We start from the raw sequence: 17,591 nt of genomic DNA, 5'->3' as shown, positions 1-17,591 counted from the left end.
ACACACACACACACACACACACACACACACACATTTCTTCTTACAATCCAGCACTGCACGGATTAAGATATTCTTCATGAAGGCCGGAGGCTCTAAAGAAATATATTTTAATGGATGTAAGGTTTTCAATCTTCTTGGATTCTCTGGCTGAAATGCATCTTCAGGAAGCCAGATTCATGGATATTGAGAAAAGTCAGCAGCAGCTCAAACCCGTCATATTCTGCGATTTATCTGCTAAGCTGAGCGTTCACACCCAACATAGAAACTCAACTTAACTTTTCAATTTCCTAAGGAAGCTACGCCAATACTGGCTGGACAGCAACGGGCAGTATCGGCAGCAGTACTGCGGAAATCACTGACACTTTGTTTATTCTCTTTTGAATTCATTTTGTTTAAACCTCCAGAAAAACAAGGTATGGGAAAATAACCAGGCCATATGTACTAATTGAGAAAGAAACTGCAGGGTTATCTAAGTTTGGATAACAGTGTACAGTCTTGGCCAGCAAACTGGGACTGAATATTTTTTTTTATATACAGGTAGTACCCAACTTACGCACGGCCTGGAAATGTAAATTTTGATTTACGGAACAAGTGAAAAAAGACCTTGTAGTTTTTGAGAAAAACAATTTTTAAAAAACTAGAAGAAAAAAAGGTTTTTTTATACCAGTAAAATTACATTTTGTACAGTGTGTGTGTGTGTTGGAAGGAGCAGAGGTAACAAAGTGGGAGAACAGAGGGTGACACTGAAGGTGCGGGGAAACAAATCCCTGCATCATTACCTCTTTACTATAAGTTATAGCCAACTCTGTACTCCCCTTCTTGATTTTTGCGAAAACTACAAGGCCTTTTGACTTGTTTCCACAGAATCAAATTTCAAATTTGTGGTTCGTTTGTAAGTCAGGTTTTTCGTAAGTCGTGGACTGCCTGTATGCAGAAAGCCTATTGGGGCCCATTCACAGTGGGGCAATTTGCGGACGTTTACACTTTCAAAAGCGCTAGTGTTATTAAAAGTATATGGCAGTGATCTCACTGACACGATCGCCGGCGATTCACAGTAAAACGCAAATACGGTACATGCAAGGAGGTTTTTTTTTTTCAATTTTGAAGCGGATGCAATGTTAAAAAGCGCAAATCGCAAATGCTCAAAAACACAAAATTGGTGACCAGCCTGATCCCCTCTCACATACTTATCTATCTTTCTATCCATGGCTTGTAATATCGAAGAATGTATCATTAATATGGACTGAAAATGTTATTTTGAACACAGAAACATTTTTCATGTGATTTGTACTACGACAGATGTCTTTTATACCCATTTTCTATCTTCTCAATAAAAATATTTAAAAAAAAACAACACAAAATTGTTCAGTCAAAAATTAACAAAAACATCCCCAGCGCAAACAGCTAGCGATTTTGCTAGCGTTTTGCGATCCCCAGTGTGAATGGGCCCTCACAGGCTCAAATGTGTACTTTTACATCCCTTGCCCGCTTGCCTGACACTGCAGCAGCTAGCAGGTGTTGGCTTATAGTCAGATGGGTGGCAGGGAATGTGGTCTTGTCTTCATTGTTTACTTTAGTGTATGACTAGGTGGGTGGTCTGTGGGCTCTAGTGCAGAGGCTGAAGTATGGTTATGTGGACAGGTAGGGTGGTGGACACTGCCTGTATCTATACACAAGGTAGTACATGTAGCAATAAAAAGACAGCTTCAGACTAATCTCAAACCAACCATGACGAGAGGGTAGTGAGGCTGCATGGCATGCAACCTTACTCATAGTTGGCACAGTTTCCTGTTCCACAAAGGTTGGCCTTTAAAGCCATAGTGAAGGTTCAGATTTCAGGTAAGTTTTCAAAAGTCTGTGAAAATTGTTCCTTGTTGGTGAAAAGAAGATTAGGTCTACATGTTGGATGTCAAAATAAACGTTCTCTTTTTTGCAAGATTACTTACATTTCTGTTAAATTCTGCAGTTCCTTAAACAGTCCTTGGTTCAACGTCTCAATGCTGTTATTAGAAAGGTCTCTGTAAGAAAAAGAAACACAAAATGTAAGGACTTTGATTAGAGTTATGGGGCTGCCATCTTGACCTCCACTAGACATCAGGAAAACATACAGAGGATCACTAGACACCAGGGAAACATACAGGGGACCACTAGGGGCCAGGGAAACATATAGGATGCCACTAGGCACCAGGGGAACCACCAGACACCACGGAAATATATAAGTTAGACCATTGGAGCACCAGGAGAATATACAGACACCAGGGAAATATACAGGGTGGACCACTAAAGCACTACGGAAATATATATGGGACATCTAGAAACTAGGGGAATGTATAGGAGAACACTAGGCACTAGGGATATGTATAGAGGACTACTAGATACAAGGTAAATGTATAGGGGACCATTAGACACTAGGGAAATGTATAGAGGACCACTAGACACCAGGGAAATGTACAGGGGACCATTAGAAACCATGGAAATGTATAGAGGACCACTAGAAACCAAGTAAACTTGAAGGGGACCACTAGACACCAGGGAAATAATTGGGGTAACTCTAGACACTAGAGAAATATATGATGGACACTAGACACAAAGGAAACATATGGGAGACTACTAGACTACACACCAAGCATATGGGGTCCACTAGACACCAGGAAAATGTGCGGTTGATATTAAGACCATTCAGAAAGCATATGGGTGACTACTAGTCAGCCAGGGAAATGAATGGGAAACCACTAGACCACCAGGGAAACATATGAGGAGTCACTAAACTACCAAGGAGATCTGTATAAGGGAGGGGAACCACTAGTCAAATGGGAAAACGTAATAAGGAGAAACAATGGGGATACAGTAAAAACGATTACAAAAAAGTATACTATTTAACCATGCCTACACTAATGACCACACACTCTACATAATACAATAATTAACCTTCAAAATTAACCTTAAAAAATACCTTTTTTTTCCATCAGTTCAAAGTAAAAAGTACACATTGTAGCAAATTTCCACCGTTATTTACGAATCAAATATTATGACCATACATTGTAGGAAGAACATAATTTAAGTTTTTTGAATAAATGGAAGAAATAGCCAAATAACTAAATAATAAATTTTTGACAATCAAATTTTATTTGTAAAGTTTGGGGTGGAGGTTTGAAGTCTGATGCAAAAACTCAACTTTTTTTTGTATTTATAATGACGAATATGAGCAAAACCATTTCTCTTTTAGAAGTTGTTTAATTTATTAATATACAAGGGCCTTTCTGTTTCAGTGGCTGTGGTATGTCAGTCCCAGACTACACCAGGAATGTCAGGCCATCTACACTGCATGTGAGTTACACAGTTACCAATTTTCAAGAAGAGGTCATGCTAAGCAAACAACACTGACAGCGCTGCACTAATACAGGTATACACAAACTACCAGTCACACTAGGCGAAATAAATTCTAGTGGGAATCTGGGCAAAGCTCCCAACAGACCCTTTTTGGAGGGACTGTCCCACTTTGAAAAACAAATCCCTCTTTTCTCTTTCCTTGATCCCTTTTTCAGAACTGATCAAATGTCCTGCTTTTTTCCGATTTCAGTCAATTGGAAGTGACTGACTTTTTAATAAATGTTTATAGAAATCGAATGGTTTAGGATAAAATGTTAATTGAAATAAGTTAAAGAGAGCCTGAGGTGGCCTCAAAAAACAAAAAAAAAGCTGGTTACCTGATCCGCGGGGCTGAGCGGATCAGACCGCAAGAAACGACGATCCTCGGTGCTCACGTGGGCCCGATGGTCCACTTTCACTTGCGTGACCTATAAGTCACGACGCTGCACTGAGAAACTTTCTGTCACTCATAGGGAGGCGGGGGAGCGGCAGGGGGCGTGGCCAAGGAGAGAGAGCTGCCCAATGGCAGCTCTGTAAACCCTGCAGTAACACCGCTGGCGAGCATTTTAAACAGGGAATTGTTCTCCTTAATCTTTACCTCCGAGATAGCAACAAATATTGACGCTAATCTCAGGGGGCTATAGCACGGCGGTGGTCTGGGGGGAGGCAGAGAGTGGTGGTGTGGGTACACCGAGGCATGTCAGGAGGCAGAGAACATGCCTCCGTGTCCCATCTCCCCCCGAAGATCCACCTCCTGTTCTCTCTAAAGACATAAGCATTTTTTTTTCAAAGTGGTCAGTCATTTTTTCCCAAATTGGGAAAAAATGGTACAACACAATACATTGAAGGTAACATTTGAAAAATGTTACCAATCTAAAAAAAATTGATTGTAATTCTCAAATTAAAAAAAAAATGTATAAATTGTGACCACCTTAATCACTTAATCCAAGCTGGACAACTATTGTCGTACAGATAGGAGCCATGTGACTCTGTGTGGACGTGTATTCTCGTGTCTGGTGTTGCTGCGGCGGGTGTAAGTGCACGGGCTTCACGTCGGGATTGAAATGGCGGTGATTGATGAAGGGGAACAAGTGTTCTCCAAGCCAATCGAAGTGGCTATACTGAATGGACATGACCCCGTTCAGGGCACATGTTCATTCATAAAAGTAAAAAAGCATGTAAAAAACAAACAAAAAAACCCAAAAAAACAGGATAGTGCTTATAGCGCCATTTTGTGGCAAAACATTAAAAACAAAGCCAGGATACATTTTAATTAAAAGTGAATAAAGTTAATCACTTGGGATCCATCTCTTGACTCAAACTGACTCCAACTCCAGGTACCCAATAATTGCTCCTGACTATGATTCCAACTACACAGCCCTGGTGGCAGGATTGCTGCACTTCAACCCACAAACACTGCACTGCTTCCCAGTAGCCCCGATTCCATATTCCACCCCTTCTCCACATCAGCTTTCACTCGCCAGAGAACTATATGTTAGTGGTTGTTATAGCTGTGTCCCCTTCAATTATACAGTGAAGGGCAAGAACATTTAAAAAAAATTTGATTACATTTTTTTTGTCATCTAACACTGTTCTGCACCAGTTAAAAGGAAGGGGTCTTGACAAGCACTGAGCATTAATGCATTATCCAAAACAGTCCTTTGAAAAGCTACTCTAAGGGCTGGACCCCACTAGAGCGATTTTTTGAGCGTTTAGGGAGTGTGATAAATCACTAGCGATTTCCCTAAACGCTCTGCCAATGTAAATGGATGGTGCAAATTCCACATAAACGATTGCGATTAGCAAAATCGCAAACGCAGGACATGCATCATTTTGTTAGCGTTTGCGCTTCAATGTAAAGTATATAATCGCTGGCGTAATCGCTCATCAAAACCTGCCCGGAGCAATTAACAAAATTAAAACTAATTGAAAGGGCCAATCAGACTTTAAAACGTTAATTGCTACACAACCGCTGGCAAATTGATTACACTTTTTAAAATTGCTCACTAAAACGCTCAAGAATTCGCTTACAAACTGCTCATACAAAACTCTAAAGATTGCGATTAGCGATATCGTTTTGTAGTGGGTTCCAGGCCTAAAGGAGGCTCCATACCATACAATTTTATTTTTTTTTAATTTTGATCCAGATCAACAATTTCAATCCAATTTTTCAGTTGGTTGGAATGTTTGAAGAAATTGCTAGATTTTTGTGTTCAAGATTGCTGCAATTTTGCGTAAAAACATGGTAAACTTGATAGAAATAGTTGGTTAGAGTGAAAGATTGAGAGTACTAAGTATATAGTCGTAACGGACGATCGGAATTAACACAAAAATGTCAACTGCGTGGTTTTTTTCCTCCGCTCTATGAGAGAAATGTTTTGCGAGAAAAAAGAAAGATGCCATTGTCTAAACATGACAAGATAAAACTTGTATTGGCAGCCTATCGATTTAACAATATAGATTAGGTGTATATATACTGGGCCTTATATATTCAACATCATCTCACTATATGATTTCAATTACTTATATAATATTCAATTTTTTTGCATATAAACACACACACTTTCATAATTCAATCCAAACACAAACAGTAAATAAAGTTTGGTATGTACTGATATACACAATTATTTTCTGCTTGAATACAATTTCACAATCCAACACACACAACACAATTATTTCTAAAGTTGGAATGAATCAACACAACCAATCTCAAAAAATAAAAAAAAAACAGAAAATTCGATTGGATTTTTTGAGCGGAAAAAAAAACCTTTTGATTTTTTGATACAACCAATTGTTTATATTGAATTGGTGTAAAATCGAATGGAAAAAGTGTAATGTGTGTAGCAACCTACAGTCGTGTGCAATTTCTTCTTCTGTTCAAGTCTAATTCAGAACAGCAACAGTTGTATGATCATATACAAGTAGCTAGTAGCTAGTCCTCCTCAGAGTTCCTTTTCCTGCTGTTTGCAAGCAGTAACAGGAAATATTCATACACAATATTTCATATTTATTTCCTTTAAAGGAAAATCCAGATTTTATGGCTTGCGAATGAAGAGTAATGAAAACGATATAAACACACACGCTACACTTCCTCTAAAACTTATTGCTAGGAAGCATTTATAGCGAAGAACAAGGGGTCATGCTGTGAAAATGAAGAGCGGGGACGCCCAGGAATCGTGCAAATTATCCACAGAGCTGAGATGAGTCACTGGCAGAGCCTGACAGGGAAGGTCGAAGATTAATCGTGCTTTTGAAGTGAGGTGTAATGAAGAGATTGACAATGACCTCATCTTGTGTCAGCACTCGCACAGGACGCCACAAATGTGGTCTGCAGGGCTCTCTGGCAGTGACAGGCTGGGAGAGAGCTGGAAGTAAGCGAGCTCCCACAGGGCCTATAAGACTATCGAGAAAATTGGAGTTGTGTAAACTTTCCCACGGATGCAGCGATGGCTGTGAGGTAATCCTGGCCATGACCCATCCGAAATCTCAAACCCCAAAAATAGATGAAGACAACACCTACCCACTGCATTCCGCCTGGCCCCCTTGTGTACATGATGCATAGCATTAACTCTCCGGATGCCTGGGAATGGGCTGAATGGCATGAAGCTGGTTCATGACTCTGAAGTGTCCATGGCCCTTGCTTTAGAATAAGCCAGTGCATCATGGGAATATACCAGGTGGTACACAGCCATGATGTGTCATTGGCAGCTCTAGTACAATAAGAGTATTGCCAGATTTCTAAATGAAAACAACACAATCAATAGAAAGAACAAAAATATTGCCTCTTATTTGGAAATACATTAGTACTTTGTAGTATTAGTACTTTTGGTAAGCTTTATTGTACTTCAAAGTAAAGGCAAACTCCAGACTGTGACATTTAGTACTAGCTCACACTGTAAATCGCAAAACATATTGCATAGCGATTTTTGATGCAATGTCAAAGGGTGGTGTGATTTATGTATTATTTAAGTATTTATATAGGTCCGACATATTATGCAGCCCTGTACAGAGTATATTGTTTTGTCACTAACTGTCCCTCAGAGCGGCTCACAATCTAGTCCCTACCATAGTCATATGTCTGTGTATGCTTTTGGGATGTGTGAGGAAACCAGTGTGCCCAAAGGAAACGTACGCATATGTGGGGAGAACATACAAACTCCTTGCAGATGTTACCTAGCTGGCATTCAAACCGGGAACGCAGCAATGCAAGGTGAGAGCGCTAACCACTACGCCACTGTACTGCACCATTTTTGCAATTTGCAAGCGCTCAAAAAAATGCAGCATGCAGCACATTTGCGATTTTATACAAATTGCAATGCTGCAGTAAGAATGCTCACATAAGGTTACATTGACACCGTGCTTGGTGAAAACCCCGCAAAAGCACTCCAGTGTGAATTAGGGCAACTATTATGATTTAGTGTGTATATATATATATATATATATATATATATATATATATATATATATATATATATATATATATACACATACACACTGTATATATATATGTAGCACCAACATCTTTCGCAGTGCTGTACAGAGTATATGGTCTTGTCACTTAAAGAAAATCTGCAGTTAAAATAACCTAATACAATTGATTATTGTTTACAATTTCATTTATAGATTATTTAGTCAGTGTTTGTCTATTGTCTAAATCTTTCCTCTCCCTGATTTACATTCTGAAGTTTATCACTGGTGGTGACGTCTTTAGTTCTGTCAGGTGACCTCTACAGAATGTTCGTTACTCAGAGTTCTATGCACAGAGGGAGATATTGCTTGCTTGGCAGTTGGAAAAAGCCGTTATTTCCCACAACGCAACAAGGTTCCTAGACAACAAACTGTCAGGACCTTGGTCATGACATCACACTGTGGGAGGGGTTTCACCATAATATCAGCAATACAGAAAAGGTAATTTATTCGAGAAAAGGTAAAGAGGTAAGTTCCTCTATACATCTAATGCCTTATCTGTCTTCATCCTCAGGGGAATGAATGAGGATGAAATGGGAGGGAACATCATTGCAGCAAGCCTGCCTCTGTTTTAGTGAGAGAGGAATGGACAACGCACAGAGGTATGTGGATTCAGCATTGTAGCTTTGCCTCTGGTCAGGTGTACTTTAAGGTCCAACGTGAAGTGCTCAAAATTGTCATTTTTGTTCACTGTTTACCAAAATACAGAGGGCTCGGTACTATACTAAAAAGGCCCAAAATATATTATGTTGTGAATAGTGGCAGCTAATGCCTAATTATTTATGGAGAAGTATAAGTGGTGTAGCCATAGGAGATGCAGATGTTGGGAGTCTGGGACTGCACAAGGGCCCCTGGACAACAGTGGTCCACCAGGGACCAACTTTAAAACATTATATCTCTTCATTGGCACTATGTTGGTGGTGATCACATCTGTATGAGCTTTAGATAGAGATACTCATAAACAAAGTGCTCCTCGGTTTAAACTTCTCAAATTATTCTTGGCAGGCTTTGGTGATCCATATCAATTGTTAGGTTTAGAGTGCATGAGGGGGGCTCAATGTAGCCTTGCACTGGGGCCCAGAGCTGACTGTGTATTCTGCACATCATCTTTTCTGAAACTAACTAATCAATCTGATCCTGCTTTCTCAGAGAAAGGTCCTGCTTTGCCCTTTCATTGGGTCTAGTGGCTGCTCAGCTGGTCATATGACTCTCCTCAGGGCTTCTTTAAGTTTGAAGGCCATTTGGTTCATGGTTAAAGAGAAAACAAAAATAAATGAAGGCTGGCAATGAACAGAATACTAGTGATTCCTTTTCAGTATGCACGATACACACAATTTGTCTATTCAGGTATTGTCCAGCTACTCTGGAGTATCCTCCCTAGAAACTCAAAAGAACCCCTTCACCACATCCTGCACAAAAAGAACATTTTCATAACTGCTAAAAGGTCCAACAAAGTCACATCAGCATTTTCTGACAATACCTAAAAACTGGAGATAAACTCTGAGAACAATTTGAGTTGAGTAAATATAAAGTATTACCTTTAAAACTGACCATTCAAAGTTCAAACATTCATTGTGTAATGTAGTCTGGCCAGTAAGGCTCTTCCTATTGTTATTTAGTATACACATAATCCCGCCCCCCAGCTGCATCCAGAAAAGACAGGAAGCAAGTTTTACTGCAGCAGTAAACACAATAGGCTATGAAACGGATATTCCATCCAGCACTTTGCTCCTGTACACAGTTTATACCTTAATCTAACATAGTGATTATCCTTACAATTTGCCTTGTTCGCTTTTGTCAGGCTTTAAATAACGGCAGTGAAGTGAACTCTGAAGGAGTTAATGGCAGGGAGTCAGCAGAAGCTTAAGCTGCAATGAACTGTGCAACTTGTGGGAAAAGGAGGAGGAAAACCGAAAAAAGAACATTTTGTTCTGAGGAGCTGGAAATAAAACACATGTTGAGTTTTAGAGATGAAAAAGTTGGGATGAAAAATACCTGCTGAAAAAAGACCCAGATAATAGCTGCACCCGGGTATCCGTCTACCTCACACAATTATCATGCACCTGCAGTGGCGTAGCAATAGGGGGTGCAGAGGTTGCGATTGCATCAGGGCCCTTGAGCCAGAGGGGCCCCTAGGGGCCCTCCCTCAACTGCAGTATTAGATCTCTATTGGTGCTGTGCCCATAATAATCACTTCAATAGATACTTTGAATAGTAGTAAACATTAACAAGCTGTTCCCTATCCCCTTCTTGTACCTCTGACACTGTAGTTGCCATTGGCAGGTTTTGGTGCACAGTATCAATTGTTACCGTATGTATAGCGTGCATAGGGGGCCCCAATGTAAAACTTGCATCGGGGCCCACAGCTCCTTCACTACGCCACTGTGCACCTGTCTCTTGGATTGCAAACTCTTTGGGTGAGAGTACTCTTCTCCGCCTTTTTCTAATTTTTGAAATTGCTCATCTCATGCCTTATAAACAAAGACCAATGACAACAACATAAATAGTAGGGGATAGATATGGTCAGCGAGAAGCAAACCTTCCGAACTTATAGCAAATTTTCATGCAGCTTGGATATTAGCCAATGAGCAACTGCTGCATTTGATTAGCTCTTTTGCAGACTGCATGCAATTTACAAAAAAATTGCAATAGACTTGGAAAATAAGCATCCACTTGAGAGATATAACCTAAGCTTTTGTGAAGTGACTGGCCGAGGAAAGATATGGCTGCAAGAATATAATGCACCTGGTAAGAGCCTATAGGGCAATAAAAAAAATCTCAGCAGCAGAACCAGGACATATAAACACATTTATTCACTGAAAGGACATTAGATCTCACCCCATTATTCCTGACACAATAATTTTTTTTGTATTTACCTTTTTTTTTTAATAAAGAACCAGTTGCATACAGACAATACATACTGAAAAGACCATGATTGTAAAATGTAAAATACATGAAAATAAATAAAAATAAGAAATATGTTTCTTCTAGAGTAAAATGAGCTATAAATTGCCTTTCTCCTATGTTGCCGTCACTTACAGTAAGTAGTAGAAATCTGACATTACCGACAGGTTTTGGACTAGCCCATCTCTTCATAGGAGATTCTCAGGGTTTTGTTTATTTTCAAAAGCAATTAGTGAGGGGCAGTTGCTCTTTCCAACTGCCAAAAAAGTGTGCAGTGAACATGGAAGCTGGCTTGCAAGAATCATTGTATAAATCCTTTTCAGGGATTGTCTCTATAAAGAATAAGAGCATTGCTGAGAATCCCCCATGAGGAGATAGGCTAGTCCAAAACCTGTCTGTTCTGTCAGATTTCTACTATCTACTGCAAGTGACCGCAACATATGAGTAAAGTAATTTATGGCTCATTTTACTCTGGAAGAAAAATACTTCTTATTTTAATATGTTTACACGCATTTTAAATTTTACAATTTTTCGCGATAGTGGTCCTTTAAATAGGGCAGATACAGTGCCATGGTATATTAGGAGTTCCATTAACATCTTATGAACTATGCTTTCAGCGATCAGCAAGCAACCTTGAGCCTCCGCTATGTACAGTAACAGGAAGTAAAAAAGTTGGCACGTTACCTCATTGATTACACGTCAGGACAGTCGATACAACATTCCTTCACATTTAACTACACATTCTGAATTTTCCCAGGGTAAATAATTTATTACAAATCTGACCTGTCCCATGCACACACCTTAAGGTGGCCATTTTGTCACAAACCACAGCAGGTTACCACCAAGGAAGATCATCGATAAAACTACTGCAATGGGATTTTCATTGTTGTCTGAAGCAACCAATCACTTTACTACTGCTAATTTTTCAGAACAGATTTAAATGTTGTAATCCAATATTCTCAACTTTTTTGATTTTGCAATGGGCACTATAATTAGTGGGGCATATTTATTAAACTTACAGTGAACACACACAGGGCTGTGAAGTCGGAGTTGAAGTAATTATGGGTACCTGGAGTCAGAGTCAGAGGCTTCAATAAAGTGAGGAGTAAAGTGAGGAGTTGGATGATTTGTAAACCAAATTCATAGCTTTTGTAAAAATTAGACTAAGGAGTTGGAGCAATTTTGGGTACCTGGAGTTGGAGTCGGTTTCATAAACGGAGGCGTCTGAGTCGGAAGATTTTTGTACCGACTCCACAGCGCTGTACACACAGGGTACTACATTTTACCATCATTGATGCCACTGATGTATCGTGTTTTGTGCAAGTAGGTTGACGCGCATTACCTAGGTAACAGTTGTGCTACTTGTGCAAAACACATCACGTCACTTACTTTCTCCAAGCAACTGCGCTCACACAGGCAATAAACTTGCGGTGATGGTACTTAAAAGAAAACAAAGTGTAGACCATAGCGTGATACTGTATTAATACATTGCCTTTCTCCCATAACACCCAGTGCTGTGGGTAATATCTGTGTATAAGTCCACCAAGAAACAGGGTCTCACAGGTTCTCACCATGTAATGTGGCTGCCAGGTCACAGACAGCAATAAAGCACCTCCAGCCTCAGAAATATACACACTCTCCCTAGTGCATACAGATATTCTGTAACAACACACGTGGCTTCTCACCTGATTTATAGCTGTCCAAGTTATAAGACAGCAAGTTCGCTTAGATCATCCTGGTACTCACCAGCAGCATAACTCCAACAGATGGATCACCACAAGAGCAACAGTTTCATGCCAACCTATCAATGTGAAGAGGCGGAGGCTGGCTCTGGTGTAGCAAGCAGGCTATGAGTGTCTCCTCCCCAGGCTCTTACAGCCCATACACCTGCAGGAAACGGAGATACACAAAGCTCTTTCCAACTTCCAGCCTTTTCACATCAAATCCACGCCCCCTGCCAGTGATTGGCCAGCACAAATCCACGCCCCCTTGCAGTGACTGGCCAGCTCAAATCCACGCCCCCTTCTAGTGATTGGCCATTTGATGTGAAAGCACTGGAAAATAATCGAAGACACACAAAATATTGACAATATGAGCACAATTTTGACATTGTTCACTTAGGGGTCTACTCACTTTGTTTCCAGCTGTTTGGACATTAATGGCTGTGGGTCGGGTCCACAGTGGTATGGACCCAATCCAGCCTGGCTTTCCCCCCAAAAAAGCGGAGAGAGACGGAGCTACTGCACCAGAGCAAGATACTGGCAAACGGGATTTCGGGAGTCCCAGCAATGGGACGGAGGATGGGGAAAGCCTCTTTGGGATCCAGGGGCTTCCCCCTTCAAAAGTGAGTACTCCATAGGGGCTCATTTTTTGTACCCAGTACACTTTAAGATGATGTTACTCTAAATAAAAGGTACTCGCCAAATACCCTCTTTCATAAAATTTTACATCCCGTAAGAATGTTGACAAACACTGGTATAATACACAATCCACAAATAAAACAAATGTGCTAAAATATTGATATACTTCCTTTAATGCAGGAATCTTAGATATTTTCACCTATATACAGTAGCTTGACCTCAAGGTCCGGCATATGTAATGGAAGGAGTGGGAGACAAATTAAATAAATTTCAAGGGTGTTAAGGTGAGTTATGCTGGAAGGAGCTCAAGTACAGTCCGTGTATTCCCAGGCCTGGCTCATCAATCACTGCAGAGCATGCTGGGTACATAAAGTGACACACTGACAAGACTTAGGGCCAATTCACCCGGCTATTGATTATATAACACTTCACAACATCGAAGGTGAATTCCTGTTTTAAAAAAAGAAGAAATGCTATAAACAGCAATCAATAATGCTCCTTTACACCTCTGGCTGTCACTGCAATCTAGGTCAGACAGCGGTCACATTGGCAAGGTAAAGGGATGCAAGATTGAGAACGTATTGCTGCTCAGGAGAGAATAACCCTGCTGTGCCTAGTATAGTTTTGCTTTCTTAAAGCGAACCTGAATTGACGTGGCATGAGGAGATAAACATAGGTACATATAATACCAGCTTTTCTGTTTTCCAATACAGCAAGAGTTAAAGAAAACTAGAGTTGCCATCTATGCAAAAGAAATTAAATTGTGGCAACCATGGACAGACTATAGAGGCGGCCTGCACATGTTCACTGTCCCCAAGGATTAAATTCCTGTTGTGCTGGTCCTAGGGCAACCTATGTCTCCTTCTATCCTCTTGTGAATTGTTAATTCACTCGGCACCAGAACCCACGATGTTGGTAATCTACTGCTACTTAGACCAGAGTGTTGCTATTACTGTTGATATCTTTCTTTTATTTCTAGATTTGATGGAAGGTACACGGTACCATTCATTATCCTTCCAATACATCTTCAAAGCATCTAATTTCTAATTGTATTTTATATAGTTATTTTATCTTGCCCGCTATCCAGTGTTACATGACCATAGTTGTTTATTCTTACCGATTGTACGTTCATACCTTCATGCTCAAAATGGAGTTTCTTTTGAACACTAATGTGTACCCGAGCCGAAGCTCAGGTACAAAATTAGATACTTACCTAAAGAGAGGGAAGTCTCAGGATCCTATTGAGGCTTTCCTCTGTGCTCTGATGTCCCCCGTCGCTGAGCGTGGCCCCCTGGAAGATTAGCAGCAAGGCATTGTCGCTAATCATGTCTGGGCCGAGCACCTCCTCTTCCTATAGCGTGGCTGTGCAGTAGCTGCGTATGCGCAGTAAGCCAAAGCCGCTCATGTACGAGCAGCTCCGTGCTACTGCACATGCGTGGCCATGCTAGTGCGGCCACTGCATGGGCGCACTCGTAACAGCTGAAGAGTGCGGCCCCGATGTGAAGAGGGGCCGCGCTCAGTGACGGGGGACATCGGAGCACTGAGGAAAGCCTCAATAAGATCCTGAGACTTTCCTCTCTTCAGGTAAATATATTATTTTGTTCCCGAACTTTGGTTCGGAATCACTTTAACCTCCTGAGTGGTATGGACGAGCTCAGCTCGTCCATCACCGCCGGAGGCTGCCGCTCAGGCCCTGCTGGGCCGATTTTCCTCAAATAAAAAGCAGCACACGCAGCCGGCACTTTGCCAGCCGCGTGTGCTGCCTGATCGCCGCCGCTCTGCGGCGATCCGCCGCGAGCAGCGGCGAAAGAGGGTCCCCCCAGCCGCCCGAGCCCTGCGCAGCCGGACCAATCAGTTCCGGCCAGCGCTAAGGGCTGGATCGGAGGCGGCTGACGTCAGGACGTCGGCTGACGTCCATGACGTCACTCCGCTCGTCGCCATGGCGACGAGGAAAGCCAAACAAGGAAGGCTGCTCATTGCAGCCTTCCTTGTTACTTATGCTTGCCGGAGGCGATCAGAAGAACGCCTCCGGAGCGCCCTCTAGTAGGCTTTCATGCAGCCGACTTTCAGTTGGCTGCATGAAATAGATTTTTTTTAATTAAAAAAAAACCCTCCCGCAGCCTCCCTGGCGATCTCAATAGAACGCCGGGGAGGTTAAAGTACCCCTGAACCAGAACATTTTTTAACTTACCTTTAATTCTGAATTATGTGCGGTGCTATGACATATGTCACAGCACCATCCGCATCTTCCAGCGCCCCCGGTGGTCCCCTTACTGCTCTGCTATAATCTCCGATATTGAATATGGGTGGGGAGAAGTGGCAGTTCCCCTTCTCTCCGCCCGTCCCTAGGAATGCCTCCTTCACTCCCTGCTGATGGCTACCGACATCAGTGTGTGCAATAGTACACAGCACAGGAGAGCTGCAACTTGTGTGGGCTTAGGGAGATTGATCTCAGAATGATAGTGCACTGATCGGTGTACTATCGAATACTGCAGGCCGATCGGGAATCAGCCTGTGGTGATGGGCAGCCGACAGATCTCGCTCTGATCAGATTAGATCAGAGAGAAACCGGTCTCTTGGTTGAATCTGTCCATTAGTAATTCTGAGCTCTTGCAAATGTTATGCTAATCTTAGACACATTTATACAACTTGGAAACTGACTGATCAATTGCAGCCACAGGATTAGTTCTACAAAAGCACAAACATTCCGACAGTGCCAGTCCGCTGTGCAGAAACTGCTGCTGGATTTTCCTGCCTCTTTTCCAGCCAAGAAGTGTGCCAGTTGGTTGCAAAGGCCCACATGGTGCGCGGAGAGTGTCTGGGCCGCTGCGAAGAGGATATTATTTTATCCATTCTTTCCTCTGTTTATACAGCTGGAGTTCAACATTAACCCTGTCCACGACACAGAAAAACACACCCCTCTGAATGTCGCCCCAATGACGCAATTGGCAAGTAGTGAGCTGAACCTGCCCTATCACATAAGCTTGTACCTGGAGCCAAACATGACCAGCCGCAGAGGGGCAAAACATTCACCAGATAATCTGAGGTTTCAGATTAAAGCCTCAATACAAGGACAGCTTTTACATGAATTTGATAGAATGCTGTTTTATACCGAGGACACATACATGTTTTACAGTATATGTAAATATTTAAATAAAAAAAAAGAATTCTTGCAAAATAAATCCTGCTGCACCATTTCATGGCTCCTCAACACCATTATTACATACACAAGGTAGATTAAACTCAGCCAGGGTGGCCAAGAAAGACACTCTTTTAGGCATGAATCCAGTCTGTGCAGTGGAGCCCCCTGACATCACCGTAAGGCTGGATCTTTAGCGATGTCCGAAGCTCATGCAAACTTAATGTACAATGTAGATGTGTAGACTGATCAAAGAGCACCCGGGAGTGAAAAAAGAACACAGAGACAACAGGAGCTCCAATGGTGTAGTAGGTAACAACGTGTAGGATAATGTAATACATGGTGGTACTCACACAAGAGAGTTGCAAACGGGCAACCGACCATTAAAGGCAGGCATTGAAAAAACCTGACTCCACTTGGGTGTCCAGATGAACTGGACTTGGTCGCTCTCTAGGTAAAAGATTCCAGATGGTTGTGAGAAGTCCAGGGCCCACCCGCACTTCCCTCTAGGTATCGCATGGTGGTTTGGGGGCCCCAGCCAGTGAGAGAGACTGGGGCCCCTGGCTGTAATGCGAACCAGTGTTTGTGGTTGTAGAAGTGGTAACCACCTAACCAAATAGATCACCCCTCCCAAGGGAGGGTGGGAAACACAAGGGGGGAGGGGAAGAGGCACCCAATAGGTAATAAAACTGTTTTAAAAACAGCTCAAATAGAAAAAAAAACGAGGTGGCTTGCTTAAAAAAATGACAAATTCATACAATAGAAAACAAACTTTTAATAAGCACTTGGGAACACATTTCGTGGATACTTGCCCACTTCCTCAGGCCGACTATAGTGCCAAACAGAAAAAACAGCTGGACAAAGTTTTTTCTATTTTAGCTGGTTTAACAGTTTTATTACCTATTGGGCACCTCTTCCCCCTTGTGTTCCCCATGTGCCTTGTTCTCCTATTGACCCCGCCCACTGAAAGTAGCATCATTGTGCCACGTGTCATTTCTCCTTAAAGTGAATATGTAACAACAAAGAAGAAGCCTCTGGGGGATACTTACCTAGGGAGGAGGAAGCCTCTGGATCCTTTTTAGGCTTCCCCATACTCTTCACACTCTGGGGGCCCAGCGCTGTAAGCCCACAAAAAATCTGCAGTACGATGTAGGCGCATGTGTGACATAACGTGACTGACCCTATGTGCACTGTGGCATGTACCTTACATTACCACTAGAGGCCTCTAGCATTTAGGACGTCACACAGGCGCCTCAGGACTCAGGAGTGAAGAAAGGAAGAGGCAGCCAACGTGCAGAGAAGAGGTCGGAGAACATGACATGGACAAGTGAGAGTAGCTTCATCGATCATCG

The 17,591-nt window shown here is 42.0% G+C and overlaps 1 protein-coding gene across 4 annotated transcripts in view; it reads right to left on the bottom strand.

Moving 5' to 3' along the window:
* The window catches only part of PKD1 (polycystin 1, transient receptor potential channel interacting), a 264,518-nt gene that overhangs the window by 194,769 nt on the left and 52,158 nt on the right, over nt 1-17,591 (bottom strand). For all 4 annotated transcript variants that reach the window (XR_011022701.1, XM_068244337.1, XM_068244339.1 and 1 more), the window contains exon 2: nt 1,947-2,018. Coding sequence is in view for 3 of the 4 variants with exons in the window: in XM_068244337.1 (XP_068100438.1) it covers nt 1,947-2,018 (72 nt within the window). In the remaining variant the exon portion in view is untranslated. The remainder of the gene's footprint in view (nt 1-1,946; nt 2,019-17,591) is intronic.

This window comes from Hyperolius riggenbachi, chromosome 7, assembly GCF_040937935.1.
Source record: "Hyperolius riggenbachi isolate aHypRig1 chromosome 7, aHypRig1.pri, whole genome shotgun sequence".
Taxonomy (NCBI): domain Eukaryota; kingdom Metazoa; phylum Chordata; class Amphibia; order Anura; family Hyperoliidae; genus Hyperolius; species Hyperolius riggenbachi.
The sequence above is the reverse complement of the archived record's forward strand: the minus strand, read 5'-3'. Positions and strand labels throughout refer to the sequence as shown.